This window comes from Dunckerocampus dactyliophorus, chromosome 2 (assembly GCF_027744805.1).
Source record: "Dunckerocampus dactyliophorus isolate RoL2022-P2 chromosome 2, RoL_Ddac_1.1, whole genome shotgun sequence".
NCBI classification, from domain to species: Eukaryota; Metazoa; Chordata; class Actinopteri; order Syngnathiformes; family Syngnathidae; genus Dunckerocampus; species Dunckerocampus dactyliophorus.
Window position 1 is genome coordinate 49,922,669 of NC_072820.1, and position 15,692 is coordinate 49,938,360.

The 15,692-nt window shown below is 42.3% G+C and overlaps 1 protein-coding gene across 9 annotated transcripts in view; it reads left to right on the forward strand.

Moving 5' to 3' along the window:
* depdc5 (DEP domain containing 5, GATOR1 subcomplex subunit) overlaps positions 1-15,692 on the forward strand; it is a 47,340-nt gene that overhangs the window by 9,315 nt on the left and 22,333 nt on the right. For 7 of the 9 annotated variants that reach the window (XM_054762416.1, XM_054762410.1, XM_054762389.1 and 4 more), the window contains 18 exons: positions 2,647-2,732; positions 3,631-3,714; positions 3,805-3,854; positions 4,348-4,417; positions 6,548-6,626; positions 6,701-6,762; positions 6,842-6,911; positions 7,002-7,074; positions 7,149-7,252; positions 7,340-7,414; positions 9,595-9,729; positions 10,788-10,849; positions 10,925-10,995; positions 11,076-11,145; positions 11,232-11,268; positions 11,353-11,473; positions 13,980-14,203; positions 15,064-15,264. In XM_054762416.1, coding sequence (XP_054618391.1) covers positions 2,647-2,732; positions 3,631-3,714; positions 3,805-3,854; positions 4,348-4,417; positions 6,548-6,626; positions 6,701-6,762; positions 6,842-6,911; positions 7,002-7,074; positions 7,149-7,252; positions 7,340-7,414; positions 9,595-9,729; positions 10,788-10,849; positions 10,925-10,995; positions 11,076-11,145; positions 11,232-11,268; positions 11,353-11,473; positions 13,980-14,203; positions 15,064-15,264 — 1,674 coding nt within the window. Of the gene's footprint in view, positions 1-2,646; positions 2,733-3,296; positions 3,715-3,804; positions 3,855-4,347; positions 4,418-6,547; positions 6,627-6,700; positions 6,763-6,841; positions 6,912-7,001; positions 7,075-7,148; positions 7,253-7,339; positions 7,415-9,594; positions 9,730-10,787; positions 10,850-10,924; positions 10,996-11,075; positions 11,146-11,231; positions 11,269-11,352; positions 11,474-13,979; positions 14,204-15,063; positions 15,265-15,692 lie in introns of those variants that run through there. The other 2 variants (XM_054762423.1, XM_054762431.1) reach the window with 2 other exon arrangements.

Consider the following 15,692-nt stretch of genomic DNA (forward strand, 5'->3'; position numbering starts at 1 on the left):
CCGGAGTACCCGGAGAAAACCCACGCTCACACGAGGGGAACATGCAAACTCCACACAGAAATGGGAGGGAGAATCGAACCCCGATCTCCAGGCTGTTACTGTGTTGGCCAACATGCTAACCACTAGACCACCGTGCGGCCCCCCTACAAGCCTTATGTCTGGGCCTAAAGTTCTCGTCAGTTAGCAATACCAGGGCTTCTCCTTGCTCCCAGGGCTCCCCAGCATACTGACATAGTCCAACCTTTTCATTTCTGTATAAGGTCGTGGTACCGACTGGTAGGGAGGGACGGGTCTTCTTCTCCTTCGCTTTACTCGGAGTCGAGGCTGATACTGGTTCCTCAGGCACCAGTGCAGGAATCCTCGATGTAGGGCCATCCTGCACCTGGTCCTCTCCGGCTGGTTCTGGGCCAGCCTGAGCCTCCGAGGTCGTCAGCTGGGGGGAACTGCGTTCCCCATACTACCCCGTTCGCTTCCTCGGGGGTTAACTCCATGCAGGAACCCAGCTGCGCGATCCATCTTGTGTAATCACCACTCACAGCGGTTCTCGTTTCTTCACCCCGTTCCGGCTGTGCTCTAGCGATTTCTCTCAATATGCTCAATTCCCCTTCATATTCTTGGCGGCGTTGAGTCACTTTTGAGGTGTCTTTTACTAACATTCCAGGCATGTCTGACAGCATCTTCACTATGCCATCATATTTCATTTGGGGTCTAATCATGCCTCCGATCGGTCCACCGCACCAGTTCTTTAAGGTCCGACTCCACCAGTTGATCCATTCAAGAGCCTCCAGACTCGTTCTCGGTGGCTGTACGGGGCATTGTATTACCACAACTAGGAAAAGATTTCCCCGTATTTCTTTCTTCTCGTGTGCATACATCCTACCATCCCTGGCTATCGCATCCTTTACCAGGTCGGGAAGGCGGGTTCTGGCTATCGAAGGGTTTAACTCCTCAAATCCTTCCAGCACATTATGATCCCACGTATGCAATCCTTCTCCCCACAAGATGACAACAGTGGGTATATTGAGTTGTCCTTATGCTCTTGGTGCGGACACCTTCACACTTGCACCCTCTCCTGGGGGCTAAGTAGGATCCGCCGCTTTGGTCCCGGGGTTCGGCATTTCCACTGCCGGTCTTTTAGTTGTAAGCTTGAGTTGCTGTTCTCCTAGGCCCCTAGTTCCGGTCTTGAGCGGGGAGGGTTCACAGCTCACTGTTTACTCGACGCTGAGTCTTTCTCCGTGTCTCTCTTTCTCCTCGCACTGTCGCTTGCTTCTCCTTGCACCGGCGACAGCCAAGCCTTTGCATCCGAGCGAAGGCCTTTGGGGGTCGGCAACGCTAGATACTCCACACCAACCTCTTTGGTCTGGCATATAATGTCCTCACCGAAGTCCTCAACGTTCTTGTTGATCCTTTGTCGTTCACCGAAGTCCTCAACGTTCTTTTGTTGATCCTTCATAGTTCACCGAAGTCCTCAACGTTCTTTTGATGATCCCTCGTTGTCTTAATACACATCCACGTCTACTCGCAATCCTTGTCGAGTTACGTTTTCGTAATATAATCTGTAACTCCAGGTGTTTATAATCCAGCAGTAATCCTTACGGAAAACGTCCTTTTCAAAGGCACTCCAGAAAAGCAAAAAGGCAAGAAGCCATGAGTAGATAAAAACTTACATTACCGTACTTTGTCTCAAAGATGTTAAAATGAGCTCCAGTTACATAGATGAACAAAAGATGTAATAATGCCCTAAACTGGAAAGTGTCTAAAAGTGGTAAAAAAAAAAAGAGAGAAGTGGATCGCACAAAATACACAATAATGCCTCCACAAAAGCATCCAGAAAAAAGTAAAAGACAAAAGTAATCCTCTTTTTAGGGGAGAATCCTCATCCCAAGAGAAAAATGGCGTACATTTACAAGAATAAAGTTGTAAATTACGACTTTTATTCTTCTTACAATTGTATTCTTTTTATACAAGAATAAAGTTGAATGAATGAATTAAATTAAAAATGAATTACGACTTTTATTCATGTAAATGTACAACTTTATTCTCAAACTCTCTGATGAGGTCGTAAGTTTACAAGAAAAAAAGCTGTACATTTCAGAGAAAAAAGGTACGACTTTTTAAAGACAAAGTCGTAAATTTACAAGAACAAAGTAGGAAATGTATGAGAAAAAAGTCGGACATTTACGAGAATAAAGTTGCACATTTATGAGGGAAAAAAAGTTGTAATATTACCTTTGCCCCAGACCAAAGTGCCAGGATGTAGTCCTCCCTTTTCATAGCTGTCTCAGGCCATGTCTGTTACGACGGAGTATTAAAATAATCCTGAGATTTCAAGAATAAAGTCGTAAATATACAACAATAACGTTGTAAATTTATCAGAAAAACTCAGTTAGGCAAATCAAGTCGTAATTGTGATACAGTGTATTGTAATTTTTATTTGAGTGGCATAATAATGAGAGTACTTCGTAAAAAAAGAGTATTTAACATTAGAATTGGAATGTCAAGCGCTTTTAAATAAATTAAACCAACAACATAATAAATTTAACCAACAAAACAAGACATCAATTAAAATAAAGTGGACTCAGAAGAAGCTTCCCTTTCTCTTGTAAATATACAAAGGGTCACTTTAATAATTTCTTTCTTTTTCAGAGACGGTCAGCGTGGACCAGACTGTGGCACAAGCGTTCAGGCTCCGTGCGTACCAAGACGTCATTGTCAACATTGTGGACCCAAAGGTTTGTTAACTCAAGTACATTAGACATTTTGGCTGCGTTCACGCTGCAGGGTGTGATTCCCAATTCGGATTTTTTTGTGAAAAAAACATTTTTTTATGTGGTGGTTCACATTACCAAAAAAAAACAGCTACCTGTTAAGGTGAACGCAAAGCACCTGGGAAGTGACGTGAATACGCAAAACCCCAACGTCGCAAGATTGTAGGCTAGGGAGAGTGACTCCTCTAGGACTACACACACACGCATCCAAGCAAGTCTTTGAGTTCTTATGTTGTAAAGTGTGCTTATTTGTGCCGAGGTTCTTTTGCCAGTCCAATGCTGGAGCATAGTTTGGAGCCTCCCCTCCCTTCTCCTCTTGTTCTCCCCTTTCCTCTCCCCCTTTTATCGCCCTGTCATCCTGTCCTGTCCACCCCCCTGTCATATTGTATGCTATGCTGTGGGTGATTGCACACTTTCCAAAATGACAAATGCAGCCAGTAGAGCTTCAAGATCCGATAAGTCCGCTAAGCTGACATCCATCATGGACAACACCTCTCACCCGCTACATGACACTGTGGGTTCCCTTAGCAGCTCCTTCAGCAGCAGACTGTTACACCCACGGTGTAAGAAGGAGAGGTTCCGCAGGTCCTTCATACCGACCGCTATCAGGCTCTACAACACCTGCACCACCTGAACCATGTTGTAGTCATGATGCTTTACTTTACTTTACTTTACTGTTCTCTTTACTTGTCTTGCTTGCTTGCTGCTGCAACAAGTAAATTTCCCCGCTGTGGGATAAATAAAGTACATACAATACAATACAATACAACGATTTGATGGACACATTTGCCTGCGGTGTGAACATATGCTACACGTGTGGCAACCAATCTGTCATCTGACACAATGAGCCCCCCCGCCCCAGGATGTAACACTGGACTTGATGGAACTGACTTTTAAGGACCAGTATATCGGCAGAGGAGAAATGTGGAGACTAAAGAAGAGTTTGGTAAGGGTTCTGGGGGGGAAAAAAACCTTCAGTCAGTTTGTTTTAGGGCAAACAGCAAAATCATGTAGTTGTGTTTTTTCTGTGTTGCAGGTGAGCACATGCGCCTACGTGTCGCAGAAAGTGGATTTTGCTGGAGTCAGGTACATCAAAAAACATCTTTTTCTTTGCGTTTTTGTTCTTCTTTTGGAAGTGTGCGGACAGGTGGAATTGAGATTTTTTGGTTTGGGTCATAAGACATGCGCGAGTAGGCCAGGGGTGGGCAAACTGCGCCCCGCGGGCTGCATCAGGCCCGCCAAGCTTCTTAATCCGGCCCACCGAGCATTTACAAATTCCACTTTTCAAACCTTTGATAGGGGAAGTGTGGCTGGCAACATGACGTTGCCAGCCACACAACGTTTTGCCGCATTCGTTGTATTTTTGCTCGCTTGCAAAATATGTTGAGGAGGTCGTCAGAGAAGTAAACAACATACCCTTGATGTCCCATCTTTTATTGTTCTTGTTGTTGTTGCAGCTGGGCTACCCAGCATGCCTTGCGGGCGTTTGGAAATAACAGTTTTACGTTACGTGTTATGTTTGTATGAAATGGGCTTAAATCTGCACATATGTCAATGCATATTGTATTTGATGCGCTAGGTCGCAGGCCAGTGAAATGTGGGTGAAGGGAGAGAAAGTGACGTGTGGATACGTCAGTGAGGAAACAAGGGTAAGACACCGCGTCCAATGATGTTCCTTTTTTATGCGGATATTGATGCAGGTTTTAACAAACACAATTTACTGTATACTGATATTTATATCAGGGGTGTCCAAAGTGCGGCCTGGGGGGGGCATTTATTTTTTGTCTTGGCCCCTGGCACATTCTATAAATGTAATTTAATTGAAAAAAATTAAAAAATGCATCAGAATGGAAAAATCACCAGTAATTTTACAAGAATAAAGTCAAAATATTAAGAAAAACAGTTGTAATATAACAAGAAAAAAGCGTAATTTTACGAGAATAACGTTAAAGTTTAAGTTGTAATATTATAAGAAACAAAACAAAATTGTTGTAATTTTAAGTTGTCATTTTTGGAAAATTAGGTTGGGGATTATGGGAATAAGGTCAAAATATTATTGGAATAAATATTACGTGAAAAAAAAAACAAGAAAATTAAAAAAATATATACAGAAATGAAAAATACCGGTCCAATTTTATGACAATAAACTTGTAATATTATGAGGGAAAAATAAATTACATTTGAATAGCATAGAGTTGAAATATAAGAAAAAAAATTTTTTTTTTTGTTAATTTGTAATAGTATGAGAAACAAACAAAACGTAAAGTTGTAATTTTTGGAACACCAGGATGGGGAAAAGTTAGAATATTATGAGAATAAAGTCAAAATATTAAAAAACAACCTTGAAATACTGTATATGGAGGAGGAGGGACAACAGCAAAAATTGGGGACAAAAAGACAAAAGTTGATACTAATAATAGTTTTTTTTTAATGAAGCCATTTTTATGCTTGAAAATGCTTAATTTAGGCAAAAAATACATACATTTTTGTCTTATAATAGGCAGCCATTCTAAAAATATACTTGAACAAGAAAAAAAATGGAAAAATGAAGAATAAAGTCAAAATATTAAACCAAAAAAAGTTGTAATTGAATGAGAAAAGGTTGTATTTTACAAAAAATAATGTTTTAATATTATGAGGAATAATTCCATTTTACTAGCAAAGAGTTGAAATACTGAAGAAAAAAGACATATTTTTTTTTAAGTGGTAATATTATGACAAACGAACAAAACAAAATAAAACTTTTTTTTTAATTAGGTTGGGGGTTATTACAATAAGAAAATGTACAAAAAATATTGAAGAAGAAAGTGGAAACATTTGAAAATATATGTATAAGCAACTACTTTTTTCTTAAACTTTGAACCGTGTGGCTAATTTATGGCTAAATTCAAATTTCATGACATCTCCTTCACTTCAGAACTACTACCAATTGTTAAAATACTCTCAGTACGCGCTTGTCAACCCATTGGAAGTCAGTGGAAGTAAGTACAGTATATACAGTATACCCAATATAACAATCTGACTCACGGTCTCATCCTTCAAACAACACTTTACTAACAGCACTACATTCATCACACAGCAACCTAGTGCTCAAAAGGTGTGAATACAAATATACAAACATGTCCCAATATGAGTTTAAAAACAAACAAACAACATTTTAAAGTTTTCCCCTAAGGCATTGTCTGAGCAACACATTCATCGGGGCGCTGCAATGCCGTCAGCTTCCCTCTTTTTAATTTTGGGCTCTGGGTCCTCTGGCTGCCTCTGGTGGACAGAAGCAGCGTCATTTTCTATGCTCCTCCAATGAAGTGGTTTTCTCAAACGAAATGCATTATGGGAACGCTTGTTCAATAAAACCTGTGTTGATACATGTTTCTATATTTCTCAGGTATAACGTTTGAGTGTTAAGTCGCTGTGTGATGAATTTAATGTTGTTTGTAAGATGAAACCCTGAGTCAGACTGTTATATTGACTGAGGACCTCCTGCAATTTCCAGTGGGTCATTGTGAGTTTTATTCATAGCTCATGATTGGCTCGTGCGTGCCGCCATGTGCTACTTTATGACGTGGATCTGTGCGTCTTATACACTGGTATATAACCTGTTAGCACGTCTACATGTGTTGTGTTTACAAAATATCCAAGCGGCAAAGTTGCATCCTGTCACTTTTCACTATGCGGCCCTCGCTGGAACCTTTTGGACACCCCCGATTTGTATGATGCTGGTGAAGAGCATATATCAGTAATATTATGCAATCCTGTGGTGTGACCTTTTAATCCAGGTTGTGTTCAGGTCCACGTCAGCGATGGTTTACATCTTCATCCAGATGAGCTGCGAGATGTGGGACTTTGACATTTATGGTGATTTTCCGGTCACGTTTTCCACCAAAACACGCGTTTCCCTTGTTTGTTTCATCTGAGCGTTGCACCCGTAGGGGATCTGTACTTTGAGAAGGCTGTCAATGGCTTCCTTTCGGACCTTTTTGGCAAGTGGAAGGTTTGTTTGCTGTTTTTACGACACGTGCAATGCGACAGCAACAAATATGACGAGTGTATTTTCCCGCTGTTGGAAATAGGATAAGAACTGCACTCACGAGGTGACGGTCGTGCTCTTTTCCCGTACTTTCTACAACGCCAAGTCAATCGGTGAGCCGCATCGATTATCCGATGGACGCCAATATTATATATACATACACGTATATACATCAAGCTGATATGAGTTCTCGTGTTTTACAGATGAATTTCCTGAGAGTTTGAGGGCATCCATTCAGCAGGATCATGAAGGACGATACTTTGAAGACTTCTACAGGTATTATTTCAGGGACGCCTTTTGGGGGCCAGTTAGAAGTTGGACCATCCTTTTGATTTTTTTTTTGTGATCAGAGTCGTGGCTCAGAATGAGCGGCGGGATGAGTGGACATCGCTGTTGGTGACCGTCAAGAAGCTTTTCATCCAGTATCCCGTCCTGGTGCGGCTCAAAGGAGCAGGTGAGGCTTTCTGTCAGCGTTGTGTTTTGTTGGCAGTCGAATGGGCGATGCAGTGACCGCACGCTTTGCTCTTTTCGTTCACGCCAGATGGCTTTCCTGTTGGCTACAACTCAACCTCCGCTCAGGGCAACTACTTGGAAGCCATCAACCTTTCTTTCAATGGTTGGTAAACGCACACAGTAGATCAGCGTGTTGCCCAAACACCAGCAAATGGCGAAAATTCATTTTAAAAGCCGTTGATACGCCCACAAAAGTGTCTTTTTTTGACACAGGGCTTCCACGGTTGGATCTTAAGGAGGTTCTAAGTAGAGCTTCAAAATGCAAGAAGAAGGAATGGGAGGGAGACAAAAAAGCATTCAAGTGAAATAGGCTGGTCATCGCACAGCCTTTAAAAGGCAAAATGTTGGCAAAAGTGTGTATTGAATGTGATTTAGTGTCAGGTGTCACACTGCTGTGATCTCTTGATAGCAAAGGCAAATAAGCTTTCTCTCTTGTTGAGCTGCATAAGCAAGGCCTCTCGCCATTGCTGCTGAGGTTGGATGCAGTAAGGCAGTCGTTTCAAACTTCTGAAAAGCATCCTGAGAGATCGTGGAACAAAAGAGTCAAGTGGTAGACCCAAAAAAATGAACCGGAGGATCCCATTGGCTGTCTAGTCAAGACACGGGACCATCCTTGGCCCAAAAGAAGGTTGTTACTGGTGCCAAGTGCAGTCTGACAACCATCAGACGCCATCTGCCAGAGAAGGAACAACATCTTCAAAGGCCTCGTCTCCTTCAAGGCTTGGAATTTGCAGGAGAGCAGCAAACATGGGACATTGAAAGGTGGAAGAAAGTTTTATTCTCCATTGACGGTCCTGATGGCTTCCAACGTTACTGGCCTGACAAGGAGATCCCACCTGAGATGTTTTCCACCATCACGATCCTTCAATGGAACAATGGAGCTTCAGGTTGCGCAGGGGCGTCAAACAGCAGATGTTGCGGGGGGCGTCCCTCACGACTGAAGGCCCTCGTCTGTGTGCTAACGACTGTTTTTTTTCAACAGGACAACACTGCATTCACAAAGAGGAATACGCTCATCTTTTGGACCATCCTGCGTGTTCCTCTCATCTAAATCCAATGGAGAACATTTGGGGATGGATTTACAAAAATGGACATGAGCTCCAGACAGTGGATGCCCTCCGTGAAGCCATCTTCACCACCTGGAGCAACATTCCCCCGAGGCTCCTGGAACACTTATCAAGCATTTTTCACCTCATTAACAAGAATGGCACAGCTCCTCATTACTCTCTCCTTTTTATCCATTTTACTTCTATTTTAGGAGGGGTTGGGATTTTTTTTTTTTTAGCTACGGTCTTAAACTTTTGATAGCCTATTTCACTTTAATGCAGGGGTCACCAAGGTTTTTCCTTGTGAGAGCTACTTTTACAAAATGAAAATGGCCAAGAGCTACTCATTTTTGTAACATTTATTTTCAGAGCTTATTTTAAACCCAAACAAAGCGAATATGCTTGTTTTACCAGAACATGAACAAAATGCTGGTGTCCACAACTCACATTTTGTATTTCACAATGCATTTCTTTCTACTGTTCTTTCATTATTAACTGAAGAAAACCTGAATGAAAAGCAGGCTTGCGGGCACCTCATGTGGTCATGGGGGGCTACCTGGTGCGCGCGGGCACCACGTTGTTGAATCACTTTTTTCTCACTACCATTTCTTCTTTTTGCGTTTTGAAGCTCTACTTAGAGCCGCCTTAAGATTGGGTTTACTTTAGAGCACTGAGCACTATTTTTAGCCTTTTTCTTTCACCTCTTATTTGGTCCCAATTGCTGATACTATGTGGGAATGCATAAAGGTAAGATTTGATGTGTTATTGAGTGCCAATGTGATAATGCGCATATTTCGAAGTCCTGGCTGGTACTGGTGGATAGTGGCTGTGTATTCATTTAGTGCTTTTAATTTGATGTTGTTCCTGTCTTAGTTTTACACAATTCATCATAAATAAGATCAAGATGACTGTAACGTATGTATGTTTTGCTGAGGTGTTGGCATTAGCGTGCTGCTATTGCTATTTACGTCCTTTCTGGTATTCAGTCATGCCAAGATACAGATCATGCGTGACAATCCTTTCGCCAGCAGCCTCTCATGTTGTTTAAGAGAAGGACTGCTAAGTGGTTGCTCATCTTGTCTCTACCACCCATTCATCCCAGGGTTTATGGCTGATTCTTATCCACCCAGGATGTCTGGGGCATCTCTCGCTTGTCAAACCGGTTTTGCGGTCGCGTCGGTTTATCGTTCAGAACCCCGGTCGATGCAGAAGCTGACATTGTCCCATTTTTCTTCAGTGTTTGACAAGCATTATATCAACCGCAACTTTGACCGCACTGGGCAGATGTCAGTCGTCATCACGCCGGGGGTTGGAGTATTTGAAGTGGACCGTCTCCTAATGATTCTGACCAAACAGCGGATGATTGACAATGGTAGGTGTGAATGTCCAAAATGCCCCGTTTTCTATTGTAACACTAGAAGAGAACAGACCTCCGCCAAGCGCCATACTTCCCCCCCATATTGTGGTTTACACCATAAATATTAGTCCTGCATTTATTTTATCTACATATTTAGATTCATTGACGATGAAAACATACCACAGAAAGCTTTGAATGACTTAAAGAATGCTAACAATGCTAAAATGCTAATGTTAGCATGCCAACTCCTAGCATAATAACGCTAAGTGTTTGTATAAGTGCCTACCTCTGAAAATGCAAAAAAATCTTAGTATAATTGTTAGCATGTTAACATTAGCATGTTAGCATGCTAATGTTAGCATTGCTAATGTTACTATGCTAATGTTAGCATTGCTAACAGTGCCTACCTCTGAAAATGCAAACAAATCTTAGTATAATTGTTAGCATTGCTAATGTTAACATGCTAATGTTAGCATTGCTAATGTTAACATGCTAACAATTATACTAAGATGTTTTTGCATTTTCAGAGGTAGGCACTTATACAAACACTTAGCGCTATTATGCTAGGAGTTGGCATGCTAACATTAGCATTTTAGCATTGTTAGCATTTTTTAAGTCATTCAAAGCTTTCTGTGATAATGATAATGTGCATACTAGGGAGGGATACCAACCCCTAGCATGATAGCACAATGTCGCGGGAAGGCTAAATGTCCCGAATGTCCTGCTAAGTGCTCTGACCATTTTTTTGTGGAGTTATAAGCAAAAATGCAGAAAATGGCAATGTTACAGAATAATTTTAAAACAGTGATCCGGATCACCCCCAAAATGTAATCAGTTCTTCTATATCCCATTTCCGACAAGTCTGGAAAATTTCATCCAAATCCATTCAGACTTTTCAAGTTATTTTGTGCACAGATAAAGAAATAAACGGCGAGCAAAACATAACCTCCGCGCTGCACTTAGCGGAGGTGATAAAATGCAAACGTCTTCTTCCCTCCACCCTGCTGATGGCGCTGTAACTAAGATTACCTCATTGGTCATGTGGACAAGTCAAACTTCACATTTGTCCTCAGGTATTGGTGTTGATTTGGTGTGTATGGGGGAGCAGCCGCTACATGCAGTGCCCCTCTTTAAGGTAACACCTGACGTCAGCGTGCCTTCTTTTTATGAAATGTACGTGTTTGTAAGGTGCTCAACATTTACTCCACAGTTGCACAATAGGTCAGCACCTGACACCGGCGTGGGGAACGACTACAACCTTCCCCACTGGGTCAACCACAGGCAAGCTCACATTGTCATCGCTTCATTCAACTGTTATTCCAAAAACAATCATTTTGCGTGTTTGTTTTCTGCTCTTGTAGCTTTTACACCTCCAAAAGTCAGAATTCTTGTAGCACCTTTATTCCCCGAATCAAACTTGCGTGCCATAAGGTGAATTTTTTTTTTTTAATTTTTACATCTGTATTCTGACATGTGTGTGGTGCGGTTTAACCAAACCAAACCTTGTTTTTCTTCAGCGTCACGCTGAAAAAGTCAAGAAAGGCACAGAGCAGAGTAAGATATGACACCTCGTCCGCTTCCTTTTACATCACTAATTCCTCTCATGCTCAAACACTATTGTGATGATTTCTTTGAAAGCTTTATGTGTACAAAAGGAGTGTGACAACAGCCTGCCGATACAGGTGGACTTTGATGCCTTTGACTCCCAGGTGTTCCGACTCCCTGGTCCTTCACTGATTCAGAGAATCCCCAACTGTCGGTATGTACATTTCAATGAAAAGCACTTGGCAAAAGTCTTCACAACCGAGTTAAAATACAGTATCAGGTTTGGGGGTAGGTTCCCAAAATAGGCCACAACAAGTGGAAAAAGTAGCCAAGTATATTTCTGTATAATGGTTGTATGTTTAAAGGCTGTAGAACCCCTCACCATACACTTTATACACTTTTCTCAGACATTTTATCACATTTCTCTCTTGTTTAAACACGCAAAGTTCAAATTTCGTTTGAATTTTAACGATCAATCTACTGGGTTGGATACAAGAAATGATTAAGTGACTCACGTGTATTTCACTCATCTGATCGTTCCCCGACGTGGGGCCGTCCGGCTGTAGCGTTTTTGTATCCTTGTTAAAACATATTGCTCCTGCCAAAGTGCAAAAGGTTTGCCAGAGACCTGCGTGGCATCACACCGGCTGCTCAGAGCGTGTGCCCGAATACAGTGCACCTTGCTGGGCCACGCCAGGTGGCTCCTCCCGCGCTATACTCCGCTTATCCTGACCTCCGTAGCAGCACACCGGCTGCCAGGAGCATTGTGTCCGAATATAGTGCACCTTACTGGGCCACACCATGCGGCTCCCTCCCCTCTATACTCTGGTTCTCCTGGTAGTAGTGATGTGGTAGTAGTAACGTCATGATATTTCATCAGGTACAGTTTGTCAAATCCTAATTTGTTCAAGTCCTTCTGACCTCCAGGTGTGCACAAACTACACTTAAATGTATTTTTTTTTTAAAAAGCCAGATATAAAAAAGTTATCGGTAGCATATCGGTCTTGAGAAGTGCAAAGTTTTCGGTCTCGTTTTGGGGAAAAAAAAAGATATTGTGCGTTTCTAGTATAATTTGTTAAAGCACTCTTTGTATATATGACACCTTGGCCAACCCTGCTGGCTAAAAACCTGACGTGTAATAATGTGGTGTTAAGTTCTTGGGGGGGGGGAAGCGAATCAAACATTCATGTCAATGATAACAGTCGTGATGGTTGGACACCACATGATTTTTACATAAATATATTGCGTCTGTGTAGGCTCTCAGTCGTACAGGAGTTGTCCATCGAGGGAAAGGCTTCTTGAGACGTCATCTGTACTTCTGTGAAGAAAGTGTCGGACGTTTCGCTCCTCATCCGAAGATGAAAGGAAGCTATTTTTGTCAAACAACAGAACGCATCATTGAATCGGAATGGTGGTTTGAGGTTTAATTTGGACCCTGTGTTAAGCAGGTTACTGAGACCGAAACCCACAGCTCTTAGTCATGCAAATGAGGTGGAGCCAGGGCCGAGCCAGAACAATAGACGCTAACGAGCCAGTATCAGGGTCGTTCATACCCAACTACAGGGAGCTACACTTCCCTTTTATCGGAGGTGCCAATGGCAGGATTAGACCACAACTCCTCCCAGTCTTAGTGTAAGGTACCTATAGGAGGAGGGTGTTGGTACACCAATTCCGCCCACTCTTACTGTATTTAAGGCCTAGGCTACCAGCATTTGTTATTTCGCTGACGAAGCTCTTCGGATGAGGAGCGAAACGTCCGACACCTTCTTCACAGAAGTACAGATGACGTCTTAAGAAGCCTTTCCCTCGATAAATATATTGTTATTCACGTGGAGTCAATTGGCCCCATGACTATAGCCTAACATCTCGATTTGCACAAACAGAAGGCGTTCAAGGTGCCTCACAAATTAACGCGCGAGACGGCGGTGGACACGAAAGGGAGCGATTGTTTTTGGATTCCTGCACTTGGTCAATATTATCTGTGCCACTCATAGTTCAACTTCATGCTATTTATTTCTCTCAATATTAGCACTTTGCTCTCTTAATCATTCATTTTTTGTTCTTGTAAAATTGCTGGTCTTTTCGTCCATTTTTTTTTCCTTTTTTGTTTTAAATTTTCTTGTTTAATTGTATTTTTAGAATGTGCGCTAAAAAAAAACAAAAAACAGCTGCAGGCCACATTCGGGACACTCCGAGTTAGAGCACAGAAAACTGGTTTAAGGCCTTCTCAATATGGTTTATAACATTATTAGAGCCCTCTAGACATGAAACAACACCCCTATAGTCACATTTACACTCCTGTTAGCTAATATCGTAGTCATAAGAGAAGGGAAGACATTTAGAAGACCTGTGCTTGTATGTGTTGCTGTAAATGTGTTCTGGTGCTCAATGGGTGAAGTGATGCCGTTTATATTTCAGTCAATTTTTCCATTTTTATGCTTGATTTAGGCCAAAAAATACCTCAAATGTCCAAAGTTGTGCCACAGCAAAACATGTGCATACTTATGCACATTTTTGGACTACTAATAGGCCTTATTCTACCATGAAACAGCATAACTTATTAATTCATGTATTTTTGAAAAACCGTGACAGAGTGAAGCTACGGAATTTGAAGCTCGACTAGACCAGAAAAAGTTGGAAAAAGTTACGAATGGATGCACCTTGGGCTCTGTTTTTAATGGAGTTTTGTTGTTTGTAAAGTACTCTTTTTGCATCGTCAGCATGGGTCGAGGTAAAGAGAGGAGTGGAAAGAAGAGCAGCGGATCGGTGGATATCAGCACTGGCATTGGCATATCCCCTCCTGTGTGCCTTAGCGGTCCTGATGAACAGCACAGCCTGACATCTGATGATAGTCTGGGCCCCGTGTCCAACGTGTTGGTGATACCCCGGATGCTCCCCATCCAATATGAAGTCAGCAGTTCTCTGGGATATACGTGCACCAGAGGTAACCTCCCAACCATAACCATAAAAGCTTTCACTCAATAGTCCAAAATGTACTTCCCTTTCGTTGTTGGCAGGCCTGTTATGAGAAAAAATGTTGCTGGTCGATTATTGTGCTACAAATTATCATCGATAATCGATGGTATCGACAACATTTTTGAGACCATTTTTTCATTGTTGTTATGAGAGGTGTACCTGTATGAGCCACATTAGCTTGACACAGATGTTGCTTTTATAAATGTATGCCATATAACCGTATTGAAAGGTTGCATTTCTTTTGCAGTGTAGCGAGCGACACTGTCTGTGAGCGCGCAATATTTTGCACTGTATTGTTTCTATTTGCCGACCAAACGCCTCAGTATGCGTTGACTGTGGGGACGAAGGCTCCGCTTTCCGGGGCCCCGCCGTCCATCCAGTTGAGAAAACTGTCCATGTCGGCCGTCGGTGTTCATGTCCTCACCTTGTTCATTCTGTTTAAAACCGAACTATTCCCACACTGTCGGCTGTGACATTTGCCTCAGAAACCTTCGTTTGTGTTCCGTCATTCATGTTAGTGTATGCTGCTTTACGAGGCTAACTGCTCACTATCACTAGTAGCCTCGCCTCCACAAAGAGGCTGAATGAGAGGAGGGTTCACTCTCTCTGTTCATTCCACTATAGAAGCAAAGGGCACAGACAGATGCAGAGTGAAGCCTCTTGCCATCCAGCCTGTGTGGCACAGAGAGACCAGCAGACGAAACACACATGCATGCATGCACATGTCAATTTATTTACAATTGTCCACCTGTTTTTTTGTTTTTTAATCGTTCGATTAATCGATTTATCGATTATTGCGACAGGCCTAACTGTTGGTGTTTTATTCAGAGATGTTCGAGAAGACGATGGACTCCCAGCGAGACTCAAGTGCCCCGGCGAGGTTCACAGTGGGGAGCGCCGAGTCCACACTGTACATACGTCCCGGAGGTTATACACCCCAAAGAGCACTTATAAATCCCTTTACGCCGACCAGGATGCCCACGAAGCTCACGTCAAACCGTCGGCGCTGGATGCACACCTTCCCTGTTGGTGAGATCCTCCTGTTTCCTGTGCTCCATATCAGCGTGTGCTGGTTTCAAGGATAATGTACGCGTCCTTTTACATCTTTTATCTCACTATGTTGTAGCATCCGGGGGAAGTTGCCCCTGGAGTACCCAGCATGCCTTGCGGGCGCTTTGGAAATAAGAGTAATAGTTGTGCTGCTTAGTCCAGTGGTGTCCAAAGAGCGGTCCGGGGGCCATTTCTGGCCCGCAGCTGTATTTTCATTGGGCTGCGGCACATTCTAAAATTAGAATATAACAAGAAGACTATAAAAAAAAACAGCAAAAATGGAAAAATCAGCAGTTATTTTACAAGAATAAAGGCAAAATATTAACACAAAAAAATTATAATTTAATAAGAAAAAGTCATAATATAATGAGAGAAAATAATGCAATTTTAGTAGCATAGAGCTGAAA